This window comes from Macaca thibetana, chromosome 16 (assembly GCF_024542745.1).
Source record: "Macaca thibetana thibetana isolate TM-01 chromosome 16, ASM2454274v1, whole genome shotgun sequence".
Taxonomy (NCBI): domain Eukaryota; kingdom Metazoa; phylum Chordata; class Mammalia; order Primates; family Cercopithecidae; genus Macaca; species Macaca thibetana.
The window spans coordinates 59,676,652-59,699,702 of record NC_065593.1 but is presented as its reverse complement, the minus strand read 5'-3'; the positions used below and the strand labels follow the sequence as shown (position 1 = coordinate 59,699,702).

Below are 23,051 nucleotides of genomic sequence, written 5' to 3'. Positions count from 1 at the left end.
CCACCAGAGGGAGACCTGTGGCCACCTGTGGCTGAGCCCTGGGTTGGGCAGGAGGGTAACCAGGAAGGTAACCGCCTGTGGTTTTTCCATTGTTCTAGCCCCTGATGGTGAGATTTCAGGCTGCCCTGAAAAACTACCTGAACCGACAGATCGAAAAGTTGAAGCTGGACCTCCAAGAGCTGGTATGTATCCGTCCAGTCTCCCACCCTGGCCGGATGCCTGCGTCCTGGTGACCCTGTTTCTCTCTCTGGTCCAGGTTGTGGCTACCAAGCAGAGCCGAGCCCAGCGCCAGGAGCTCGGGGTGAATCTCTATGAGGTGCAGCAGCACCTGGTACACCTGCAGAAACTGCTGGAGAAGAGTCACGACCGCCACTCAGTCGCCTCGAGCGAGCGCAGGCAGAAGGAGGAGGAGCTGCAGGGCGCCCGCGCACTCTACACCAAGACCTGCGCGGCCGCCAACGAGGAGCGCAAAAAGCGTAAGGCAACCCCGCGGCCCCACATGCCATCGGGTCCTGGAGGGGTTTCCCGGGGGTGTCCCCATGTACCATGGCCAGGCACCTAGAAAAGTAAGATGTGTGTGTCCTGGAAGGATTCCCACCCTTTTAAGGAGGGGAAGGCACATAAATCAAATGTCTTCTTGCTGTTATTTGAGTTAGAGTCTTACTCTGTCACCCAGGCTGGAGTGCAATGGCATGATCTTGGCTCACTACAACCTCCCCAATCCAAGATCAAGCCAGTCTCCTGGCTCAGCCTCCCAAGTAGCTGGGATTACAGGCACCTGCCACCATGCCTGGCTAATTTTTGTATTTTTAGTAGAGACAGGGTTTCACCATGTTGGCCAGGCTGGTCTCAAACTCCTGACCTCAGGTGATCCACCTCCCTCAGCCTCCCAAAGTGCTGGGATTACAGGCGTGAGCCACCGCGCTCGGTCATACATATGTTAAATGGCACCTCTCAGGACAAAGCAGCAAATGCTGAAGCTGCTAACAGCCAGGGTGTAGAGACTCAAAACTGAGAGACACGGGTGGGCCGCAGGGGTCCAAAGATAGGCAAGACCAGGAGGCGAGAGCAGACCAGGGGTGCTGGAGGGTTTCGACAGGTGCGAATGCAAGGGTGAGGCCAGGGCTGGCACAACAGTGAGACCATAGCCCAGGGCCCGACCACCGCAGGATGTGTGCGGCAGGTCACTGGGTAGCTTCGAATCAGATAAGACAGTGGGGGGCTACGGCACATGCTATGCAACATTACCACTAAAGCAACGTGCTTGCACAGAGCTGGTCATGTAGGTGACCGGGCACAGTGGCTTCCTCTTGTGGCTACGTAGTATTTCAGTCTTTATGCTTTTTGATGTTTTCAACGTTCTCAATCAACTCTGTATTACTCTTATCATGGGGAAATGGCCTACACAAACCTGGAAGAAAACAGAAGCGCGTGGCCATCCCAGCTGTTCTGGAAAGAAACATTTTAAACCCTGAGAAAAGTGGAAGAGGTTTCTGGAAATTTCAGAGTTAGGGTAAGTGGGCACTTTTCAAGAACCTCTCTCCAGTTACCATCAAATGAACAGAAAACACCAAAAGGAAAGAACGTGACATCCATGCTGAACTGAAAAAACTGCATCCTCCAGAAGTAACAGAATTTAGACCCTCCTGAAGGAGGACGCATGCCCCCACCTGCTCTCCACCCCTGCAGTGAGGCTGGAGCTGTGGAGCTGGGGTAGAGCACCCGCCGGCTGCCCTCTGCTCAGCGAGGCTGGAGCCATGGAGCTGGGGTTGAGTGCCTGCCGGCTCCCCTCTGCTAGGGCTCAAAGCGTGGGTGGGATTCTGAAAAGATCTAAACACTCTGGTGGACTCTGTGCTTCCTGGAGATTAGGAAAGGGCTGGAGCCAAGGCTCTTCAACCTGGCAAGACCTGCCTCAAACAGCACCATCTCTGCCTTCTCAGAACTGAAGAATTTGGGCAGCGGTCCCGGCCCTAACTGGGGGTCAGCCACCACTGCACAGTCCCTTAGGTGAGACGTGGGGTCTAGGCCCTGGAGAAAGCCCACGGTCACCTCCCTCATCTGGGAGGGAGACGGAGCCCATCAGTCACTGTATTAGGGTTCTCTAGAGGGACAGAACTAACAGGATAGATATATAGAGAAAGGGGAGTTTATTCAGTATTATCACAGGATCACAAGGTCCACAATAGGCCATCAGCAGGCTGAGGAGCAAAGAGAGCCAGTCTGAGTTCCAAAAATGAAGAACCTGGAGTCGGATGTTCAAGGGCAGGAAGCATCCAGCACAGGAGAAAGATGTAGGCTGAGAGGCTACACCAGTCTCGCTTTCCACATTTTTCTGCCTGCTTATACTGTAGCTGCACTGGCAGCTGGTTAGAGGGTGCCCTCTGCCTGCTTATACTGTAGCTGCGCTGGCAGCTGGTTAGAGGGTGCCCTCTGCCTGCTTATACTCTAGCTGCGCTGGCAGCTGGTTAGAGGGTGCCCACTCAGATGGAGGGTGGGTCTGCCTTTTCCCAGGCCACTGACTCAAATGTTAATCTCCTTTGGCAACACCCTCACAGACACACCCAGGATCAATACTTTGTATCCTTCAATCCAATCAAGTTGACACTCAGTATTAATTAACCATCACAGTCACTAAACCTTCACACCAAAATGTGAGTTACCAACTGGAGATCCCCAGACCTGAGAGGAGACTGAGCTGAACAGACAGGCAAACCCAGCCCTGATTCCAAAAACAGAGCGTGCGGAGGCACCAACTGGTAGTCTCATGAGATTTTAGAGGACGTTGTGTCTGTAAAGAGAACAAAGTGTTAGGAAAAGGGGTACATGAAATTTAAAAATGTAATCATCATCCCAGAGCGTGCAGAGGCACCAACTGGTAGTCTCATGAGATTTTAGAGGACGTTGTGTCTGTAAAGAGAACAAAGTGTTAGGAAAAGGGGTACGTGAAATTTAAAAATATAATCATCATCCCCCCAAAAGGCACTAACTAGACAAGTGAATGCGTTGAAAACTGAATTTCTTAAGTAAAAAGCCAGTTTGAGGAATCTTCCCCGGAAATAGAGCAAAACACAAAATGTTGGATATCTTGAGGAGGAGATAAAAGACATGGACAATAGATCAGGAAAATCAAACCAATGTCCATAAGAGAGAGATTTCAGGAGATGAGAGGCAATAGCCAATGACCAGGAGAACAGATGTGTGAGTTCAGGAAAGACGAATCTGCAGATAGAAAGACTCGTGACAGGCCATGCAGCTGAAAGAGGAAATGAACCTCCCCGACATTGCTGGTGGGATTTCCAAATTCCACTGCAAAAGAAAAAATGCTGCAGGCTTCTAGGCGGGAAAACCCAGATGGCCTCTTGAGGCCGGGCCTGGGCTGCGTTTTCATCAAGGTCTCCATCAGCTGCCCCTTGGAGGAACCAGGGAGAGCTCAATACCACCAGGACCCATCCCAGCCCAGATTTCAGATTGATTTGTTCTGGGAAGGATGAGGCATTGTTTGTTTCTGGCTTTCTTTTTTACCCTTAGGCTTCCAGATGATGCTAACATGTGGCCAGGGCTGAGAATTGCAGAACTTAAATATAAATAGCAGGATGTCAATGCATACAGAATTCTTGTTTTGTTTTGTTTTGTTTTGTTTTTTGAGATGGAGTCTCTCTCTGTCGCCCAGGCTGGAGTGCAGTGGCGTGATCTCAGCTCACTGCAAGCTCCGCCTCCCAGGTTCAAGCGATTCTCCTGCCTCAGCCTCCCAAGTAGCTGGGACTACAGGCACATGCCACCATGCCTGGCTAATGTTTGTTTTTTTGTAGATACGGGGTTTCACCATGTTGGTCAGGCTGGTCTTGAACTCCTGACCTTGTGATCTGCCCACCTCGGCCTCCCAGTGCATGCAGAATTCTAAGGGAGAAGGATTGTTAGCATTTGACCTGCATGTCAGTTATAGACTCTGGAAATTAACAGCAGGAAGTCCACGCGTGAAGACTTCCAGTTGCAGCCAAATCTGCTCAGACAAAACCCGTGACAGAGTTTACTTACATTTCCACAAACAGGCCTGAAAACAGACATTCTATTTGAGAAGCTCAAAGGAGGGAAATAAGCTGAAAGAAATAGAAAAAGAAACCAATAAAGATCAGAAGCAGAAGCTGATGAAATAAATCAAAAATGAATTGACTTGATAAATAAAACTGCCTTTTTTTAATGACCAATAAACCTTACACAGTGCTGGCTTGTCTGGCAATAAAAAGGAGATCATGCAAGTCACAACGTTGGGAATGAGGACAACTTGGGGGAGGGTTTTTTTGTTTTTGTTTTTAATTTCAAGAATGCTATGCATTGCACTAGTTACATCATGGAACAAATTGAAAATGTCAAAAATCTGTTTTCCCTAAATGCACCCATATTGGAAGATGTTATGGAAGCCTTCTAGTAACCTTCAAGGAACAAACATTTCCTGTGTTAGCAAAGCTCCAGGGGATGGAAGATTCCGGAAACTCCCCGCAGGCTGGTCCTGCGATGCTTAGTGAAAGCCTGGCTGCAAACGCTGACAGCATACAAACAGGAAACTGTAAAGTGGCCCCACGTATGAAGAGTGAAAATCCTGAACAAAACTTTAGCAAAATAAGTAGGATTTACTTCTGGAATTCACACAGGAATAATTCACAATTAGGAAATCTACTAATTTCATGCATTATATTTATAAATTAAAGGATGGAGGCAGGACGCAGAGGCTCATGGCTGTAATCCCAGCACTTTGGGAGGCCAAGGCGGGCAGATTACCTGAGGTCAGGAATTTAAGACCAGCCTGCCCGACATGGTGAAACCCTGTCTTTACTAACAATACAAAAAATTAGCCAGGTTTGGAGGCAGGCGCCTGTAATTCCAGCTACTCGGTAGGTTGAGGCAGGAGAATTGTTTGAGCCCGGGAGACAGAGGTTGCAGTGAGCCGAGATTGTGCCACTGAACTCCAGCCTGGCCAACAAAAAAAGGCTTCCTGGGTGTGTGCCAAATGGGTATTTAATAAAACTCATCATCCATCCCAAAATAGGAAAAGTTCTAAGTATTTATACTTAGAAAGAAAGTTCTAAGTATTTATACTTAGAAAGAAAGTTCTAAGTATTTATACTTAGAAAGAAAGTTCTAAGTATTTATACTTAGAAAGAAAGTTCTAAGTATTTATCAGAAGCTAACAAGAAAATGTGATCCAGTGGAAAGACTAGACTTAAAATCAGGAATGAGATGAGGCGGCCTGCTAGCACAGCAGTTACCCCAGACTGTTTTGGAGGCTCCAGCAACACAAAGAAAATAAGAGAGGCCGGGCGCGGTGGCTCAAGCCTGTAATCCCAGCACTTTGGGAGGCCGAGGCGGGCGGATCACGAGGTCAGGAGATCGAGACCATCCTGGCTAACACGGTGAAACCCCGTCTCTACTAAAAATACAAAAATAAATTAGCCGGGCGTGGTGGCGGGCGCCTGTAGTCCCAGCTACTCCGGAGGCTGAGGCAGGAGAATGGCGTGAACCCGGGAGGCGGAGCTTGCAGTGAGCCGAGATCGCGCCACTGCACTCCAGTCTGGGCGACAGAGCGAGACTCCGTCTCAAAAAAAAAAAAAAAAAAAAAAAAAAGAAAATAAGAGAAAGAAATGAGATATGGATCTAGGAATGAAATACTGAAACTCTCAACCTCTACTAATGAAAAAAAAAAGTCAGTAGAAACAGTAAGGAATCAATAAAGTAGCTGGATGCCAGCTCTATAGTTTTCTTCTACACCAGTAATATAGTTAGGAATTACAATTTTTTAAAAAGCTCATTCATAATAGCTATAACAACTTTAAACTAAGTCCAGGAATAAGTCCAACAAGGAATAAGTGAGCCTATCTGAAGAACAATAAATTTTATGAAAGGTCATAAAACAGATTTAAATAAATGGAGTGCCCACGTTACCAGCTGGGAAGATGCGTGATATAAAAACGCCATTTCCCTCCAAATTAGCAATAAATCCATTGCAATTCCCGTTACCATCCATGGTGAGATGTTTTGGGTGAACCTAAATTTACTCAACATAATTATTTACTTATTTTGGAAAAGTAATGGTTCAAAATGCAAGAGCTAGCTCTACAACGAAAAGAAAATTTTCCTCTCTTTGCCCCTTCTCCCACCCAGCCACCAGGGCCCTCCACAGAGGCAACGTAGATTCTTGTGGATTCTTTTCGCTTTTGTTTTCTTCCAGACAGCATCTTGCTCTGTTGCCCAGGCTGGAGTGCAACGGCGCAGTAGCCTTGAACTCCCAGCCTTAAGTGATCCTCACACCTCAGCTTCCCAAATAGCTAGGACTATGCACGCGCAACCAGGTCTGGCTACTTCTCTCTCTCTCCCTCTCTCTCTCTCTCTCTCTATATATATATATATGTATATATATATATACACACACACATATATGTATGCAGGCCGGTCTCTATATATATACATATACGTGTGTGTGTGTGTGTGTGTGTGTGTATATATATATATAGAGAGAGAGAGAGAGAGAGGGTCTTACTGTGTTGCCCAGGCTGATCTGGAATTCCTGGGCTCAAAAAAAAAAAAAAAAAAAAAAAGAAGCAAGTCCCCAAAGAGAACTTAAAGGAAATTTACTTTGAAATTTAGCTACTGCAAACTATATTAATGCACAGGTTGCATTTTTTTTCTTTTTGAGACAGAGTCTCACTTTGTCACCCAGGCTGTAGTGCAGTGGCGTGATCCTCCCGCCTCAGCCTCCTGAGTAGCTGGGATTACAGACGTGCACCACCATGCCCTGTTAATTTTTGTAATTTGAATAGAGACAGGATTTCACCATGTTGGCTAGGCTGGTCTTGAACTCCTGGCCTCAAGTGATTCGCCCACCTCAGCTTCTCAAAGTGCTGGGGTTACAGGCGTGAACCCCGCGCCCAGCCAAAATGGTTTTGCAAGTTTAAGCTGTATCCTTCGATCACACCTGGCTCCAGGATGATACGCGTCCAGCAGTCTTTTGCCCTGTAATTCCGTTTTCTGTTTGGATCCAGCCACTGAAAAGGAGTGCTCTGTGCAGTGGGTAAACAAGTACTGAGCCACATGTAGCTCCCTCAATAAATTGGTACTGTAGCTTTAGAAATTCATCTCATGCAAGTTTTGTTAAAGGAATCAGTTCCTCGGGCCTTGGCGTCCTCTGAGAGCACTGACATAAATCTGTCACTTACTGGGATGGAAGGTGCTGCCTTTTCCAGCCTCGTCCTCTCTGCCCCGCGCTGCTGCCTGGCGGCGTCAGTGCAGGGGCGTCCGTGGAGCTCAGCCTGCCCTGGATGCTCTGGTCTGCTCCCAGGGGACTTAAGACTCCACCTAAGGTTGCCAGCCTTTCAGTGGTAAGAAATCTATCCAATCAACCCGAAGCCTTACCACCTGGCACCATTTCAACGTCTCTTTAGACGACCGGGAGGATCTCTGAGACTTGGTGGGGAATGGAACAGCTTGTTGCAATTTGTGGATGTAGATTCCGTATATTTTTGTCTCTTCCACGAGATTGTAAACTCTTTGCTGACGAAGTCTGGGTCTTGATAGTTTAAAAGCAGTTTCCCACTCTCACCCAAAAATGGCAGGAAGGGTGCCCAGGGCAGCTGTTCCCCGCCTCCTCCTAGGTCTTTGCATGGGGGACGCTGGGACAGCCTCCCCACACTCGTTCGCTCTCTCTCTCTCTCTCTCTCTGCCACCACCCCCCGCCCCACCTGCAGTGGCAGCTCTGCAGACTGAGATGGAGAACTTGGCCCTGCATCTCTTCTACATGCAGAACATTGACCAGGATATGCGGGACGACATCCGTGTGATGAAGCAAGTGGTGAAGAAGGCCGAGACAGAGAGGATCCGGGCAGAAATCGAGAAGAAAAAGCAGGTATTCTGCAAACTTGACACGTTTAATGATCACCAGACCGTGGAGCTTCAAAAAGGGGCTCAGCTTTGTCTCCTGCCTGAAGGCTTCCGGCCGGAGGGGTGGTGGCCGGCCTGGGTGGCCTCGACTTGTATCAAGGGTTGGTGGAGAACAGGCCCTCAGCCACGGACACCTCCTGACGGGGCTGCTTCTCATCCTGTTTCCCAGGACCTGTATGTGGACCAGCTCACCACTCGAGCCCAGCAGCTGGAAGAAGACATTGCTCTGTTTGAGGCTCAGTACTTGGCCCAAGCTGAGGACACCCGGATTTTAAGGAAAGCAGTGAGTGAGGTAAGAGCAGTCCCTGCCGCTCTCAGTGTTTGACCCACCAGTGAGTGCTCATGCACGGGGTGCTGGTGGGTCTACTAGACTGCACCTGCCCGTCTGCTGGATGAGTGACCGCAGCCAACTTACATCTCCTTCAGTATCTGCAAACGTCGGGCCCTCCCCATGGCAGGGCCACAGTAGATGCCGACTGGTGGATGGCCCGGATTCCTAGTCCTTCCCTGGCTAGTGGGTGACAGAAGGCCTCGCAGGGTTCAGGTACTCTAGTCTCTTCATGACCGCCAAGGCCAGCTTGCTGGGGGGATGCTTGGCAAGTTCCTTAGCCTGCAGGGACCCCTTCCAGGGAGGACTGAAGTCTTTCTAACAATTCTCACCCACGTGGGCAGCCGGCCTTCCGGGTAGCGCCTACATCTCCGCACCATGTGGAGCAGGGAATGGAGGGGACAACGTGGGTGGAAGCTGCTCCCTCTCAGCCCCAGATTCAGGTCTGTAGTGGCAGCACCAGAAACCAAAGTTACTGCAACTTAAAAAAAAAATATGTGAGTCACCATCTGCCTTCACGGGTGCGGGAATGACACAGAGGAAACAATTAACTTTTTGTTTGTTTGTTTGTTTGTTTTTTGAGACAGAGTCTCACTCTGTCACCCGGGCTGGAGTGTAGTGGTGCGATCTCAGCACACTGCAACCTCCGCCTCCCGGGTTCAAACAATTCTTCTGCCGCAGAAGAGTGGCTGGGACTACAGGCGCCCACCTCCACGCCTGGCTAATTTTTGTATTTTTAGTAGAAACAGGGTTTTGCCATATTGGCCAGGCTGGTCTCAAACTCCTGACCTCAGGTGATCCACCCACCTCAGCCTCCCAAAGAGCTGGGATTACAGGCATGAGCCACCACGCCCAGCCGATTAAAGAGATGGAAGAGGACTTGAAGGAACGGATGAGCACGCTGGGCTCCCAGGGGGAAAGGGAGGGCCCAGGGCTAGGCGTTACTCATCACTGGTGTCTCCAGCTGCAAATGCAGTTAAAGTAGAGCACGTCCCAATCAGAATCCCAGGAACAAACAATCCCTTAATTAACCAAACAATTCTGGAGTTTTTTCTGAAAAATAAATTAGGAAGGCTAGCCAAGAATGGTTTTGGAAGAGAAGATTCAAATGGGGCAAGCAACCATGCCACTCTGCTCAGGACCGAGGGGTCCCCGAGACAAGGGACTTTCCATGCTAAGCCCAGGGGGTCCTGGACACAGCAGGATGGCAGGTCACCCTAGCATCACCCCACCAAACATTGAAGTATACAGTAAAGCTCTGGCCAGGCGAGGTGGTGCACACCTGTAATCCCAGAACTTGGGGAGGCTGAGGCAGGAGGATGGCTTGAGCCCAGAAGTTCGTGACCAGACTGTTCAACATGGTGAGACCCTGTCTCTACAAAAAAAATAAAATAATAATAAAACATTAGCCCACCATGGTGGTGTGCCCCTGTGGTCCCAGCTACTCAGGAGGCTGAGGCAGGAGGATCACTTGAGCCTAGGAGGTCAAAGCTACAGTGAACTATGATCATACCACTGCATTCCAGCCTGGGCTAAGGAGCAAGACCCTGTCTAAAATAAAACAAAACCATAAAGTTCTAGAGGCTAAAATAATGTGTTACAAGATAGACAGGCAAAACATTGAAGCCTATGAGAGCCCCAAAGCAAGCCGGAGTTTATATAAAAACCTAGTAGATTATAAATTACCAGAGCGCGAATGAATTATGCATCCAATGATGTCGGGACATTTGGTTAATCATTTGGGAAAAAATTAAATCTTTTCCTCATACCAGACACTAAAATAAATTCCAGATGGAATCAAGTATTTAAATGGGGGAAAATGTGCCAGACGAAAACAAATGAAAATATTTATATAATCCTGGGCCGGGGAGGCCTTTCGAAGCATAACACCAAAAGCAGGAACCTTAAAGGGAAAGACCAGGAGGGGCCGCGTGCGGTGGCCCACACCTGTAATCCCAGCACTGTGGGAGGCCGAGGTGGGCAGATCACCTGAGGTCAAGAGTTCAAGACCAGGCTGGCCTACATGGCAAAACCCCATCTCTACTGAAAATTCAAAAATTAGCTGGGCGTGGTGGTACGTCCCTATAATCCCAGCACTTGGGAGGCTGAGACAGGAGAATCGCTTGAACCCAGGAGGCAGAGGTTGCAGTGAGCCGAGATCATGCCATTGCATTTCAGCCTGGATGACAGAGCCAGATTCCATCTCAAAAAAACAAAACAAAAAAGACTAGGAAGGCAATCACACCCTCAATAAAACTTTTGTAGATTAAGGACCCCACAAACCAGATGAAGGTGGGGAGACAGGCAGGAGAAGACAACTCACAGCCTTTAGTAAATCCAGGGATGTGAAGAGATGCTGAAAGCCAAGGAGACGCGCCTCTGTGTTTCCACACCCTAGAGGCAGGTGGGCTACGTGGTTCCTTTTGCACCTGCCGCCCTCTCTTCCATGCACCTCCCCCAGGGAAGGGAGCCACCCGCACTTCGTTCATTTCTCATTTCCAGCACCCGGAACAGTGCGGGGGCAACAGCAGGCCCCCCGTTCATCGAGTGAAGTCACAAGTAACCAAAGGACAGGGAGTCCCCTACGGAGTTGGCAAAGATAAGGAGAGATGAGCCCTCCCTGCTGTTGACCACGAAAATACAGATTGGCCTTTATCTTTATCAAGATCTTTATCCAGGGCAATATGGTCATATGCAGCCACTCCCTAACCCTAACCCTAACCCTAACCCTAACCCTAACCCTAACCCTAACCCCGCACCCTGCCATGGCTTAGACTGCATTCCAAGGAACCTAGCAAAGATGTACGCAGATACCATTTTTGTATGTTAAAAACAGTAAAGCCACCTGTAGTCCCAGCTACTCAGGAGGCTGAAGCAGGAGGATCACTTGTGCCCAGGAGGTCAGGGCTGCAGTGAGCTAAGATTGCACCACTGCACTCCAGCCTGGGCGACAGAGCGAAACCCCCATCTCCAAATAAATAAATACAATAAATAGAAACTCATGGGGGAGATGGCGCTTATCGCCGTGTTCTGTGTCATCAGAAAGAAGGACCCCAAGAAGGGGACGTTAATGAAGCCCATTTTCATACACCTGTGCATCAGAATATACCCCACCAAAAAGAGCTCTACTGACATGGAAACCTGTGTCGATATTATTTTCTTACTTTCATTTTTTGGAGACAAAGTCTCACTCTGTCACCCAGGCCGGAGTGCACTGGGGCCATCACTGTAGCCTCAGACTTCTGGGTCCAAGCAATCCTTCCACCTCAGCCTCTCAAGTAGGTAGGACCACAGGCACACGGCACCACATCCTGCTAATTTTTTTTTTTTTATTATTATTCTTTTCGTAGAGACGGGGTTTCTTTTTGTTGCCCAGACTGGTTGGGAACTCCTGGCCTCAAGCAATCCCCCCGCCTCAACCTCCCAAAGTGCTGGGATTATGGGCAGCACTGGCACAATACACCTGCACCTGGCACAATACATTAATTTTTAATGTGGCTGGGCATGGTGGCTCACACCTGTAATCCCAGTACTCTGGGAGACCGAGGTGGGCGGATCACCTAAGGGTCAGGAGTTCGAGACCAGCCTGGCCAACATGGTGAAACCCCGTCTCTACTAAAAATACGAAAATTAGCCAGGCGTGGTGGTGAGTGCCTACAATTGCAGCTATTCGGGAGGCTGAGACAGAAGAATTGCTTGAACTCAGAGGCGGAAATTGCAGTGAGCCAAGATTGTGCCGTTGCCCTCCAGCCTGGGTGACGAGAGTCTCAAAAACAAAAAAAAAAAAAGTAATAGGAGCTTATGAAACAATATAAAGAATTTGATTTCACACACACACAATCACAGGGGTGAGAAGCTGGAAATGGTTATCTCTAAGTGGTAGGATTACTGGCATTTTCATTTTCTTTTTGCTTATTTGCACATTCTATTCACACTGGCCGAACACTTGCCTTTGTGAAAAACTGAGGTCTAAAGGCACAGGTGACAGAGCCCAGCAGCCATCTTTCCGCCTTTATGCCTTGACCTGCACCTCAGTCAACCAGGCCGCGGCCGGCAGCTTTGGGGACACCATGGGGAGGCCCCGCACAGGCTCGGTTTAAGGTGCATCCTGGCTGGATTTGGGTGCCCACCTGCTGCCTGGGCCGGCTCCCACTGCCCAATGGCACGGAGCAGCCTCCTTTGTAAATAACTTACCCCAGTACAAAACTGTGACCCAGCAGTCCCACAACTGGGCATTTATCCAAAGGAAAGGGAGTCCGTGCATCCAAGAGACACCTGCACCCCATGGTCAGGCTGGTCTCAGACCCCTGACCTCAGGTGATCCGTCCGCCTCAGCCTCCCTAAGTGCTGGCATTACAGGCATGAGCCGCCGCACCCAGCCTAGTTAACAAGAATTTGTTGTACATTTTCAGATAGCTAGAAGAGAGGATTTTGAATGTTTCCAACTCAAAGAAATAACAATTGCTGGAGGTGATTGATATGCTAATTGCCCTGATTCAAGCAGTACACAAGTGGCGAAATATCACTCTGTACCCCAGAGAGAGAGCTGTAACATGTCAGCTACAATACAAGGAAATACTACAGACAAAAGGGAAGCCAGGCCCTGGATGTACACAATGTCCCTTCCTAGGCTGCTCAGTAATCCTAAGTAAGTGTCTGTGAGAGGAAAAACCAGTCCCCCTCATCGTGGTGTACTTAATTCACACCTTTTTAGGTTATATCATAATGAATAGATGGTTCAGAAACCCTCACAACCAAGCGTGGTGTCTCCAGGGCGATGGCCTCTCTCATGCCTGGCGCTGCCCTCGGCTCCCCTGTGATGTTCTAATGCACTGTGGCTTCAGTCATTGTCTACCAAGCTTGTCTGGGTGTCACGGCGTGCAGGCACTTCTGGGACTTGGCGTTCCGCAGGATGCCCCAGTTGGCTGACTCGGGCCGCCGGCTTGCTAAAGTCACAATGCTTTGCATTAGGGGATGACTCATCAAGAATCCCAAACACCACTCAAAATAAGACCACAATCCAGGCTGTGCTGGGCATGCAGGCCTCAACTCACTTGACCCGACAGCCCCGGGATGTAGGTGCCACTCTTGTACCTATATCACAGCTGGGGGCACTGAGGCACAGCGGGTGAGATTCAGCCCAGGCAGCTGTACCAGCCTTAACCTCTGTGCCCCGGGCATAAAGGAACTCCCCTTGCCCTTGGAGTAAATTCCTGAACCACCCACCTCATTTTCAAGCCCCTTCCCTACATGGGGCCAAGCCCTTACTGCAGGTGGCCCCTCCCCGCCCCCCACGATGCCCCTAGACTTCCAGCCTCCCTCAGCCTGCCTGACCTACCCACACCTGACTGTCCAGTTGTGCCTCCTCATTCCCAGTCTAGGCAGCCCTGCTTCTCCTGGCTGGACGAGAGCATCCAGGTCTGGTCATTCTTGAGACAAACACCTCCTTCCATCGTGGGTTCCCTACAGGAAGTGGTGCTGGGCCCGTCACATCCTGTAGGACCTCAGCCTGAATCAATGACACCACCAACCCCACAATGGTGTTTCACGGATGCTGGCCAGGATCCCCCTCCTCTTCTCCCTCCTCCCCTCCCTCCTCCCTCTCCCCACTCTCTCCCCCCTTCCCTCTTTCATCTTCCCCCTTCTCCCTCTTTCATTTTCCCCTCCTCCCTCTCCTCCCTCCTCCCTCCTTCATCTTCCCCCTCCTCCCTCTCCTCCCTCCTTCATCTTCCCCCTCCTCCCTCCCCCTTCCTCCCTCTCCTGCCTTCCCTCTCCCTCCTCATTCCCAAGCACTGAGCACCACAGGCCCTGAGCAAAGGCTCAAAGCAGGTGCGGGTTATCTTGAAAGCTACATTCAGGCTCATGTTTACTCCTCTGCGGATGCATGATCAAGGAAAGTAGGTGATAGAAGGAAAAGAGGAAGATTTGGGAATGTGAGGCTCCAGTGTTCTTGGGCTTTACTTGCAAATGAAATGAGACAGCCGTTCCTGCCCTCTCCCCCGTTGGCTGCAGGCCTGCACAGAGATCGATGCCATCAGCATGGAGAAGAGGCGCATCCTGCAGCAGTGGGCCACCAGCCTGGTGGGCATGAAGCACCGTGATGAGGCGCACAGGGCAGTGCTGGAGGCACTCAGGTACTGCAGGGCCACAGGCGGTGAGGACACGCGGGAACCCCAGGGGTCCGTGGCAGGCCTGCCCCACGCGCCTCCTTCTGGGTCTACCGGATCTCTGGGACAGAGGGTGCACCTGGAGCCCCGGGTCCAGGCTTCCATCTGGAAAGCTCCCTCATTGTTTGATAAGATTTCAGCGATTCTTAAATCCTTTCCAACACTGCGGCACTGGGAGGAGTGAGGCTTTTCTGCTCAGATTTCCTGGCAGGATTAAGTAGAAACAGAGAGCAGGGTAAAGAGAAAGGTCTCTTTGGGAGGTAAAGGTGTCCCTTTGATTTGCAGTATCACCACCTGAGTGCGGAAACCCCATCCCGTCCAGTTGTTCTGCCTGAGGGCTGCATTCCAACTGAAATTCTGTTTTAATCTCCAAAGGAAGGGGAGGAAGAGGCCTCCTCCAGGCATCCCGTCACTTCTGGGGATGGATGCATGGCTCGGGGCGGGGCATTGGAGACACAGGTGCTGCCTTCATTCCTAAAACCACCCAGGGTGACCAGGTGTCGGGACCTGGAAGGCAAAAGCTGGGCACTGTGGTGGCACGTGGCTCACCCGCTGAGCTTTAACCTCACGTCCACCTTTCGTAGTTTCCACCCCTTGTGCCCAGCACAGAGCCTGGCATACAGCAAGCGCTCAAGAAAGGCTGGACCAAGGAATGAGGGACAGACTGGTCCCACAGCACCCACAGCCAGGTGGCCCGCAGCAGTCACACAACCAGGAGATGCGTTTCCTTTTGGCTCCTGTGACTAAAGAAACAAAAAGAAACCGTTTTGTTTTTAAAAGTTTTTAGACCAAAACATTTTCAAATGAATAATGCTGGATTAAACATACTCATTTCCGGCCGGGCATGGTGGCTCACACCTGTAATCCCAACACTTTGGGAGGCCGAGGCAGGTGGATCATGAGGCCAGGAGTTCAAGACCAGCCTGGCCAAGATAGTAAAACCCCGTCTCTACTAAAAATACAAAAATTAGCCAGGCATGGTGCGGGCGCCTACAATCCCAGCTACTCGGGAGGCTGAGGCAGAGAATTGCTTGAATTTAAAAAAAATTACATAGCACCCTGGTGAGCATAGCATTCCTGGACCTGGTTATCTACAGCAACACCACAATAACAAAGGCGCGCAAACACCCTCGATGCCCCGGGCAGAAAGCTTCCCTGTTGAAGTATCCCAGTGGAATGCCACATGGTGGCAAGGCGGGAATGAGCGGTGTTTGTATTTTGACTTGGAAAGTGCTTCAGGACACGCTGTTAAGTGGAAAAAGCAATGAGGTGCAGAACAGTGTGTGTGGTGTGCTCCCACAGAGCACGAGAGGGAAGGAAGACTGGACGAACGTATACGCTTTCTTGCGATTGCACAGAAATTAGGGAGGAGATCCCAGAAAACCAGGAGCCTTTGCTTGTCGTGGGAGGGGGTGCTAGTGACTGCGGGCTGGGGAGGAGGAGACCTGATCGAATACGATTTTTACAATGTTTTGCAACCAAAAGGAAGCCATGTCTCTGAGGGCAACGAGGACAGTTTGCAGAGAGGACGCTGGTTAGTCTGGGATGCAGGGGAGAGCTGGACCACAGGAACATCTCGGAGGTGGCACCTTCCCCTGGGGACACTGCGGAGTTCACAGGCCATGAGCCTTGGAGAGTCAGGCTAGGTGCTGGATGCTCAGAGAGAACCCAGCCTTGACTTTTCTCAAGGCCCGTGGCAGCTGAGCAGTGTAATTAACAGTCAGGTATTAAGTCCTAGCCTTGGGGCAGGAGGAAAAAGCCACCCATGTGGGCAGATGGCCAAGTCCTCTCGTCCCGGTGTGCTGGCAACCCCGGTGACACAGGGAGAGGGGCCCTTGTCCGGCCACAGCTGGCTCCGATTCCTCTACCTGCATCTTTACAGGGGAAACCAGGCTTCAACCAAACATCGCCTATATCAAACCACAGTGTTCCCTTTGGCTTTATATTGTTGACTCATGAGAGTGAAGGGAATGACTTTTTTTTTTTTTTTTTTTTTTTTTTTGAGATGGAGTCTCGCTCTGTCGCCCAGGCTGGAGTGCAGTGGCGTGATCTCGGCTCACTGCAAGCTCTGCCTCCCAGGTTCACGCCATTCTCCTGCCTCGGCCTCCCGAGTAGCTGGGACTACAGGCGCCTGCCACCACACCTGGCTAATTTTTTGTATTTTTAGTAGAGACAGGGTTTCACCGTGTTAGCCAGGATGGTCTCGATCTCCTGACCTGGTGATCTGCCTGCCTCAGTCTCCCAAAGTGCTGGGATTACAGGCATGAGCCACCACACCCGGCCTAATTTTTTTTATATTATCCATCAAGCCTGGAATGTCTGGGTCTAGCGGGTATTGCTAAGTAGGATTGTGACAGTCACACCCCCGGCAGCAGTGTTTCAAAGTCCCCTGACAGCTCAGTGTGTTGTCACACTTTAGGACTGTGCCAATCGGATCAATGAAAAAAATAGATATCTTGTTTTATAAAACATGCATGCACAGAATGTTGAGTGAATATTTTAACCAAATATGTACACGCACAAACACTTCACGAATGAGAGAGCCCCTGACTTCACCTGCAGCTCAGTGCACCAAGGCCCCGTGGAGGAGTGAGGCCCATCTTCTATTTATTTTATTTTTATTGTTTTTGCAATGGAGTCTCGCTCTGTCCTCCAGGCTGGAGTGCAGTGGTGCCATCTTGGCTCACTGCAGCCTCTGCCTTCTGGGTTCAAGCGATTCTCCTGCCTCAGCCTCTAGAGTAGCTGGGATTACAGGCACGCACTGCCACGCCCAGCTAATTTTTGTATTTTTAGTAGAGAGGGGGTTTCACCATGTTGGCCAGGCTGGTCTTGAACTCCTGACCTCAGGTAATCCACCCGCCTTGGCCTCCCAAAGTGCTGGGATTATAGGAGAGAACCACTGCGCCCAGCCAATCTTTTAAAAGTGCAGGCCATGTAGGACATTGTGAGAAGTGTAAACAGTAATTGCAGAGATTTGCTGTTTGCACCCAGATAGATTTGAAGAAGCAACTTGGAGACAGGTTTAATAGGTGAGGGCCATTATTACAGAAATAAATTATTGCATTGCTTAGGACTTCCAAGCTAGGAGTGCAGTGACTGAACTATACCTCAAATATTGACCTTGAGATGTTCAGATTTGTAGAGCATCTTAGAAAATGGTGACATTCCTGGCTGATGGTCAGGATGGTGCATACAGGACCAGTACCCTGGTGGCTGTCTGGGCATGTCTGGAGCCTTCACCCTGTAAGATCCCTGTGGGGCAGGACCCCCTGGCCCAGAAGCTTGGTTTTGCCATCAAACCGAGAAGGCACACTTGTCCTGGAGTTAGCTTACATGAATCGAGCTCACCAGAACCTGACGTGTAACTGAGAATAACAGCCCATTCGTGTGCGTGATGAAATATAAACACCAAAGAGGCTGGGCGCGATGGCTCACGACTGTAATCCCAGCACTTTGGGAGGCCAAGGCGGGTGGATCACGAGGTCAGGAGATTGAGACCATCCTGGCTAACACGGTGAAACCCCGTCTACTAAAAATATAAAAAATTAGCCAGGTGAGGCCGGGCGCGGTGGCTCAAGCCTGTAATCCCAGCACTTTGGGAGGCCGAGACGGGCGGATCACGAGGTCAGGAGATCGAGACCATCCTGGCTAACACGGTGAAACCCCGTCTCTACTAAAAATACAAAAAAAATTAGCCGGGCGAGGTGGCGGGCGCCTGTACTCCCAGCTACTCGGGAGGCTGAGGCAGGAGAATGGCGTGAACCCGGGAGGCGGGTCTTGCAGTGAGCTGAGATCCGGCCACTGCACTCCAGCCTGGGCAACAGAGCCAGACTCCGTCTCAAAAAAAAAAAAAAAAAAAAATTAGCCAGGCGTGGTGGCGGGCGCCTGTAGTCCCAGCTACTCGGGAGGCGGAGCTTGCAGTGAGCCAAGATAGTGCCAAAAAAAAGGAATATAAACACCAAAGAACCAAATGCTGCACACTTGGACTAGCAGATTATAATCTGTGGGGGAGGAGGACACAGGAATCGATGACGCAGACCCATGCTCAGGGACCCGCTAGAGGGCAGAATGCCTGGGCCCCAGCCCTGCATGCTTCCTGCCTCCTCCCCGAAGTTCATGGCCAGTCCAACCACATGGGTGGGAGGTGTCCCCCGAGCAACCCTCACCCTGACCTTGGCTGCTTTCTCCATTCCATTCCCCACCCCTCCTCCCTCCTGACGCCCGTGGCATTTTTTCAGATAAGTTAATACCTTTGCTTAGGTTCCAGCCGAACCTCACCCTTTCTCTTTTCCCATGCCTTCGTGTCTCTCTTCATCTGATGTCGAGTCTACAACCTAATGCTCTGAAGACAGTCTGACTTCCCTGTCCTTGGTGGGGGGTTGCTGTGGTGGAGGAGGCGGTAACCGTAATCTTGCCCCCGTGTCTCATACACAAGCTGCAAGCTTAGCTCAGAAGCTGTGCTTGTCTTGGCTGCTTTTTTTTTTTTTCCTGTCTTCTCTATTTCTTCAGGGGTTTTGCACACGGTCATAAAAGTTCAGGAGAAACATGAAACGTGTTATTCTGTTTCCTGTTTACGTCAACCCAAGGAAGCTGAAGGGGCCGGGCGCGGTGGCTCACGCCTGTAATCCCAGCTCTTCGGGAGGCCGAGGCGGGTGGATCACGAGGTCAGGAGATCGAGACCATCCTGGCTAACACAGTGAAACCCCGTCTCTACTAAATATACAAAAAGTCATTCAGGCGTGGTGGCGGGCACCTGTAGTCCCAACTACTCAGGAGGCTGAGGCAGGAGAATCGCTTGAACCCGGGAAGTGGAGGTGGCAGTGAGCCAAGATGGCGCCACTGCACTCCAGCCTGGGCGACAGAGCGAGACTTTGTCTCAAAAAAATAAAAAAAAAGAAAGAAAACTGAGGGCTTGCTCTAATCTCCTAGACTTACTTTTCCCTCAATCTTGATGATGGCAGAGACAACTCCTCAAAGGCTCTTCCCCTTGGTGTGGAGTGCTGGAGCCTGCCCTAGGGAGGGAGGACAGGATGGAGAAAGACTGAATGCAGAATTAGAGCCAGTCAACAAGCAGGCAATTTCACGTTTCCTGGGTGACAGGCCCCAGGCTCAGCTCGGTCTGGTGTAGCCCGTCAAAGGGGACACTGTCCTTGCCCCCAGTTGATGGAGGAGAAAGGAGTGGAAGGCAGTGTGGGATGGGTTGGGTGTGGGCATTGCCACAGTGTCCCCAGCAGGCCTCCTTCTAGCCTGGGGATCTGGCAGGTGGGGCCCAGTCACCACCAACGCCCCATATACCCAAGGACACTGGTGACCCAGCAGACCTGAGGCCACAGACCAAAGACAGAGTAACAACCCCCTTAGAAATGTGCCCCCATGGGCAGGCATAGTGGCTCCTGTCTGTAATCCCAGTGCTTTGGGAGACTGAGGCAAGAGAATCCCTTGAACCCAGGAGTTCAAGACCAGCCTGGGCAACATAGTAAGACCTTGTCTCTAAAATAAAATATAAAAAATAGTCAGGTGTGGTGGTGTGCGCCTGTGGTCTCATCTACTTGAGAGGTAGAAGCAGGATGATCACTTGAGTTCAGGAATTTGAGGCTGCAGTGAACTGTGATTGTACTACTGCACTCCAGCCTGGGCAACAGAGCAAGACCCTGTCTCTCAAAATTTTTTTAATTAGCTGGGCATGATGGTGTGCACCTGTAGACCTGTAGTCCCAGCTACTCAGGAGGCTGGGTGGGAGGATTGCTTGAGCCCAGGAGGTCAAGGCTGCAGTGAGCCGAGATGGTACCACTGCCCTCCAGCCTGGGCAACAGAGTCAGAACCTGTCCCAAAAACAAACAAACAAACAAACAAACAGAAATAAATGTCCCCAGACACAGGGACATGGGTGAGGCCCGTCAGGACTGCTGTGGTAGCTCACGGTGTCCCGTCCCTCCTTCCCACCGGGGAATGACCGTGCTTGTGAGCACGTCCCCTGTCCATCTGGGCCTGCCTGTGGGAGCTGGACACTGCCCTCTCCAGCAGCCGGAAGTCCTGAAGGAGCCGTGTGTGACCCTCGAGACCAGACCGGCCCCACCACACCAACCCTCCAAAGACCACGGCGGTCCACGGAATCCAACATGGGTCCCTGGTGAATAACCACGAGGCGCCCACAGTCAGCCCCTTCCCATCACGTATGCAGGGAAATGGCTCACTTTCACTCAGAAAACAAAGCCTGGACTGTACTTAACTTGGGGGCAGATAACCTAATCAGAATTCACACGCCCTTGGGACTTGCAGCCAAAAACACCCGTCCTCTTACCTGCCTTTGTCCTATTTCCTGGCAGGAAATACAGGGGGCAGACAGGTCTTGGCCCGCAGCCGCCGCCCCTTTACCCCGAGATGTGAATCGGTCAGTCGCACTGCCTCGCAGCCTCCTCCCAGGCCCTCAGCTGTGGCCACGGCTGCCGGGCAGGCCAACCCGAGGACAATAGCCGTGGGCAGCGTCCTGGGAGAGAACCCGGCCTTGACCACAGGTTGCTGGACACCTCCTGCGTTCCCCCCTTCATCCTCAGAGGCCCAGGGCCCAACACCTGGGCCATATTCTAGATTCCATATGTTCTTTTTGTTTCGTTTACAGACAGTCCCTGACTTAACGATTTTTGGACTTTACCATGGTATTAAAGCAACAGGCAGGCAACAGAAACTGGGCTTCGAGTCCCACACAACCTCCCTGGTTTTCAGCACGGTATTCAATAAATTACATGGATGCCCAACACTTCGTTATCAAACAGGCTTTGTGTGAGATGATTTTGCCACCCGTAGGCTCATAGGAGTGTCCTGAGCACGTTTGAGGGAGGCTGGGCTGGGCCGGGGCGCCTGGCAGGCAATCTGCAGGAAGTGCATTTTGGGTTTTTTGTTTGTTTGTTTGTTTGTTTAAGATGAAGTTTCACTCATGTCGCCCAGGCCGGAGTGCAATGGCTCAATCTCAGCTCACTGCAACCTCCACCTCCTGGGTTCAGGCGACTCTCCTGCCTCAACCACTCAGCTAGCTGGGATTACAGACATGCACCACCACCACGCCCAGCTAATTTAGTTTTTTTTTTTTTTTTTTTTGAGATGGAGTCTCGCTCTGTCACCCAGGCTGGAGTGCAGTGGCCGGATCTCAGCTCACTGCAAGCTCCGCCTCCCGGGTTCCGGCCATTCTCCTGCCTCAGCCTCCCGAGTAGCTGGGACTACAGGCGCCCGCCACCTCGCCCGGCTAAGTTTTTGTATTTTTAGTAGAGACGGGGTTTCACTGTGTTAGCCAGGATGGTCTCGATCTCCTGACCTCGTGATCCACCCGTCTCGGCCTCCCAAAGTGCTGGGATTACAGGCTTGAGCCACCGCGCCCGGCCCTAATTTAGTATTTTTAAAAGATACGGGGTTTCACCATGTTGGCCAGGCTGGTCTTGAACTCCTGACCTCAGGTGATCTGCCTCCTTGGTCTCTGAAAGTGCTGGGATTACAGGCATGAGCCACCGCACGCAGCCTGCATTTTGGACTTAGGATATTTTCAACTTACGACGGGTTTGCTGGGCTGCACCCCCACCGTGAGCTGACGAGAACCTGTATTTTCTATTGGTGCCTGCTAATCTATGGAGTTTTTAAAGTGTGATTTAAAAAAAAAAAAAAAAAAAAAAACCCTTATCAAGCATAAGTGATTGCATTACAGGACATTTGAAAATCAGAGAAAAGGATTTTAAAATACCATCGTCTTTCTCCGTTTGTGACAAGGAGACTCGTTAGCATGTCCGCGCACCCTCAGGCACGCGTTTCCTCCCCCAGCCCCCCGCCAGCATGTTAGGAGTTCTGTCGAACAGTTTGTGAGTGTATCTTTTTAAATCAGACATCTTATTTGTATTGTCAAATTTAGATATTTATAAGGCCGCTCCTTCCTAAAAAAAGAAAATGAGTAACTTATTTACTTGAAGTCAGGATTACTAGGGATAATTTATGTACAAAATTGCATACCTCCAGCCCTGGCAACCGCTGTGCCGCCTTCTGTGCCTATAGCTCTGCCATTTCTAGAATGTCATATAAATGGAATCGCACAGTCTGTAGCTTTTCTCGTCTGGCTTCTTCCACTTGGCATCATGCTTTTGAGACCCACCCATGTTGCAAGATCAGTAGTCTGTTCCTATTTATTGTTGAATAGTATTCCCTTGCATGGATACATCAGATGTATTTGTCCATCCACCAACAGATGGACATTTGGCTTTTACCTTTGGAATACCATGAAGAAAGCTGCTGTGACTGTTCTGAAAAGACCTTTGTGTGGATACCTGTTTCCGTTTCTCTTGGGTAAATACAGGCACATCTCGTTTCAATGTGTCTCGCCTTCTCCTACTGCGTGGAATCATTTTTTTTTTTTTTTTTTTTTTTTGAGACAGAGTTTCACTCTGTCGCCCAGGCTGGAGAGCACTGGGGTGACTGCAGCTCACTGCAACCCCTGCCTCCCTGGTTCAAGCGATTCTCCTGCCTCAGCCTCCCGAGTAGCTGGAACTACAGATGCCCGCCACCACGCCCGGCTAATTTTTTGTATTTTTTAGTAGAGACGTGGTTTCACCGTGTCAGCCAGGGTGATCTTGATCTCCTGACCTTGTGAT

General features: G+C 50.5%; 1 protein-coding gene across 1 annotated transcript in view; it reads left to right on the top strand.

The window, feature by feature from the left end:
• CCDC40 (coiled-coil domain containing 40) overlaps positions 1–23,051 on the top strand; it is a 62,894-nt gene that overhangs the window by 12,677 nt on the left and 27,166 nt on the right. Inside the window, exons 6-10 of the mRNA XM_050764186.1 lie at positions 99–182; positions 257–476; positions 7,737–7,894; positions 8,099–8,221; positions 14,270–14,391. Of these exons, the coding sequence (XP_050620143.1) occupies positions 99–182; positions 257–476; positions 7,737–7,894; positions 8,099–8,221; positions 14,270–14,391 (707 nt within the window). The remainder of the gene's footprint in view (positions 1–98; positions 183–256; positions 477–7,736; positions 7,895–8,098; positions 8,222–14,269; positions 14,392–23,051) is intronic.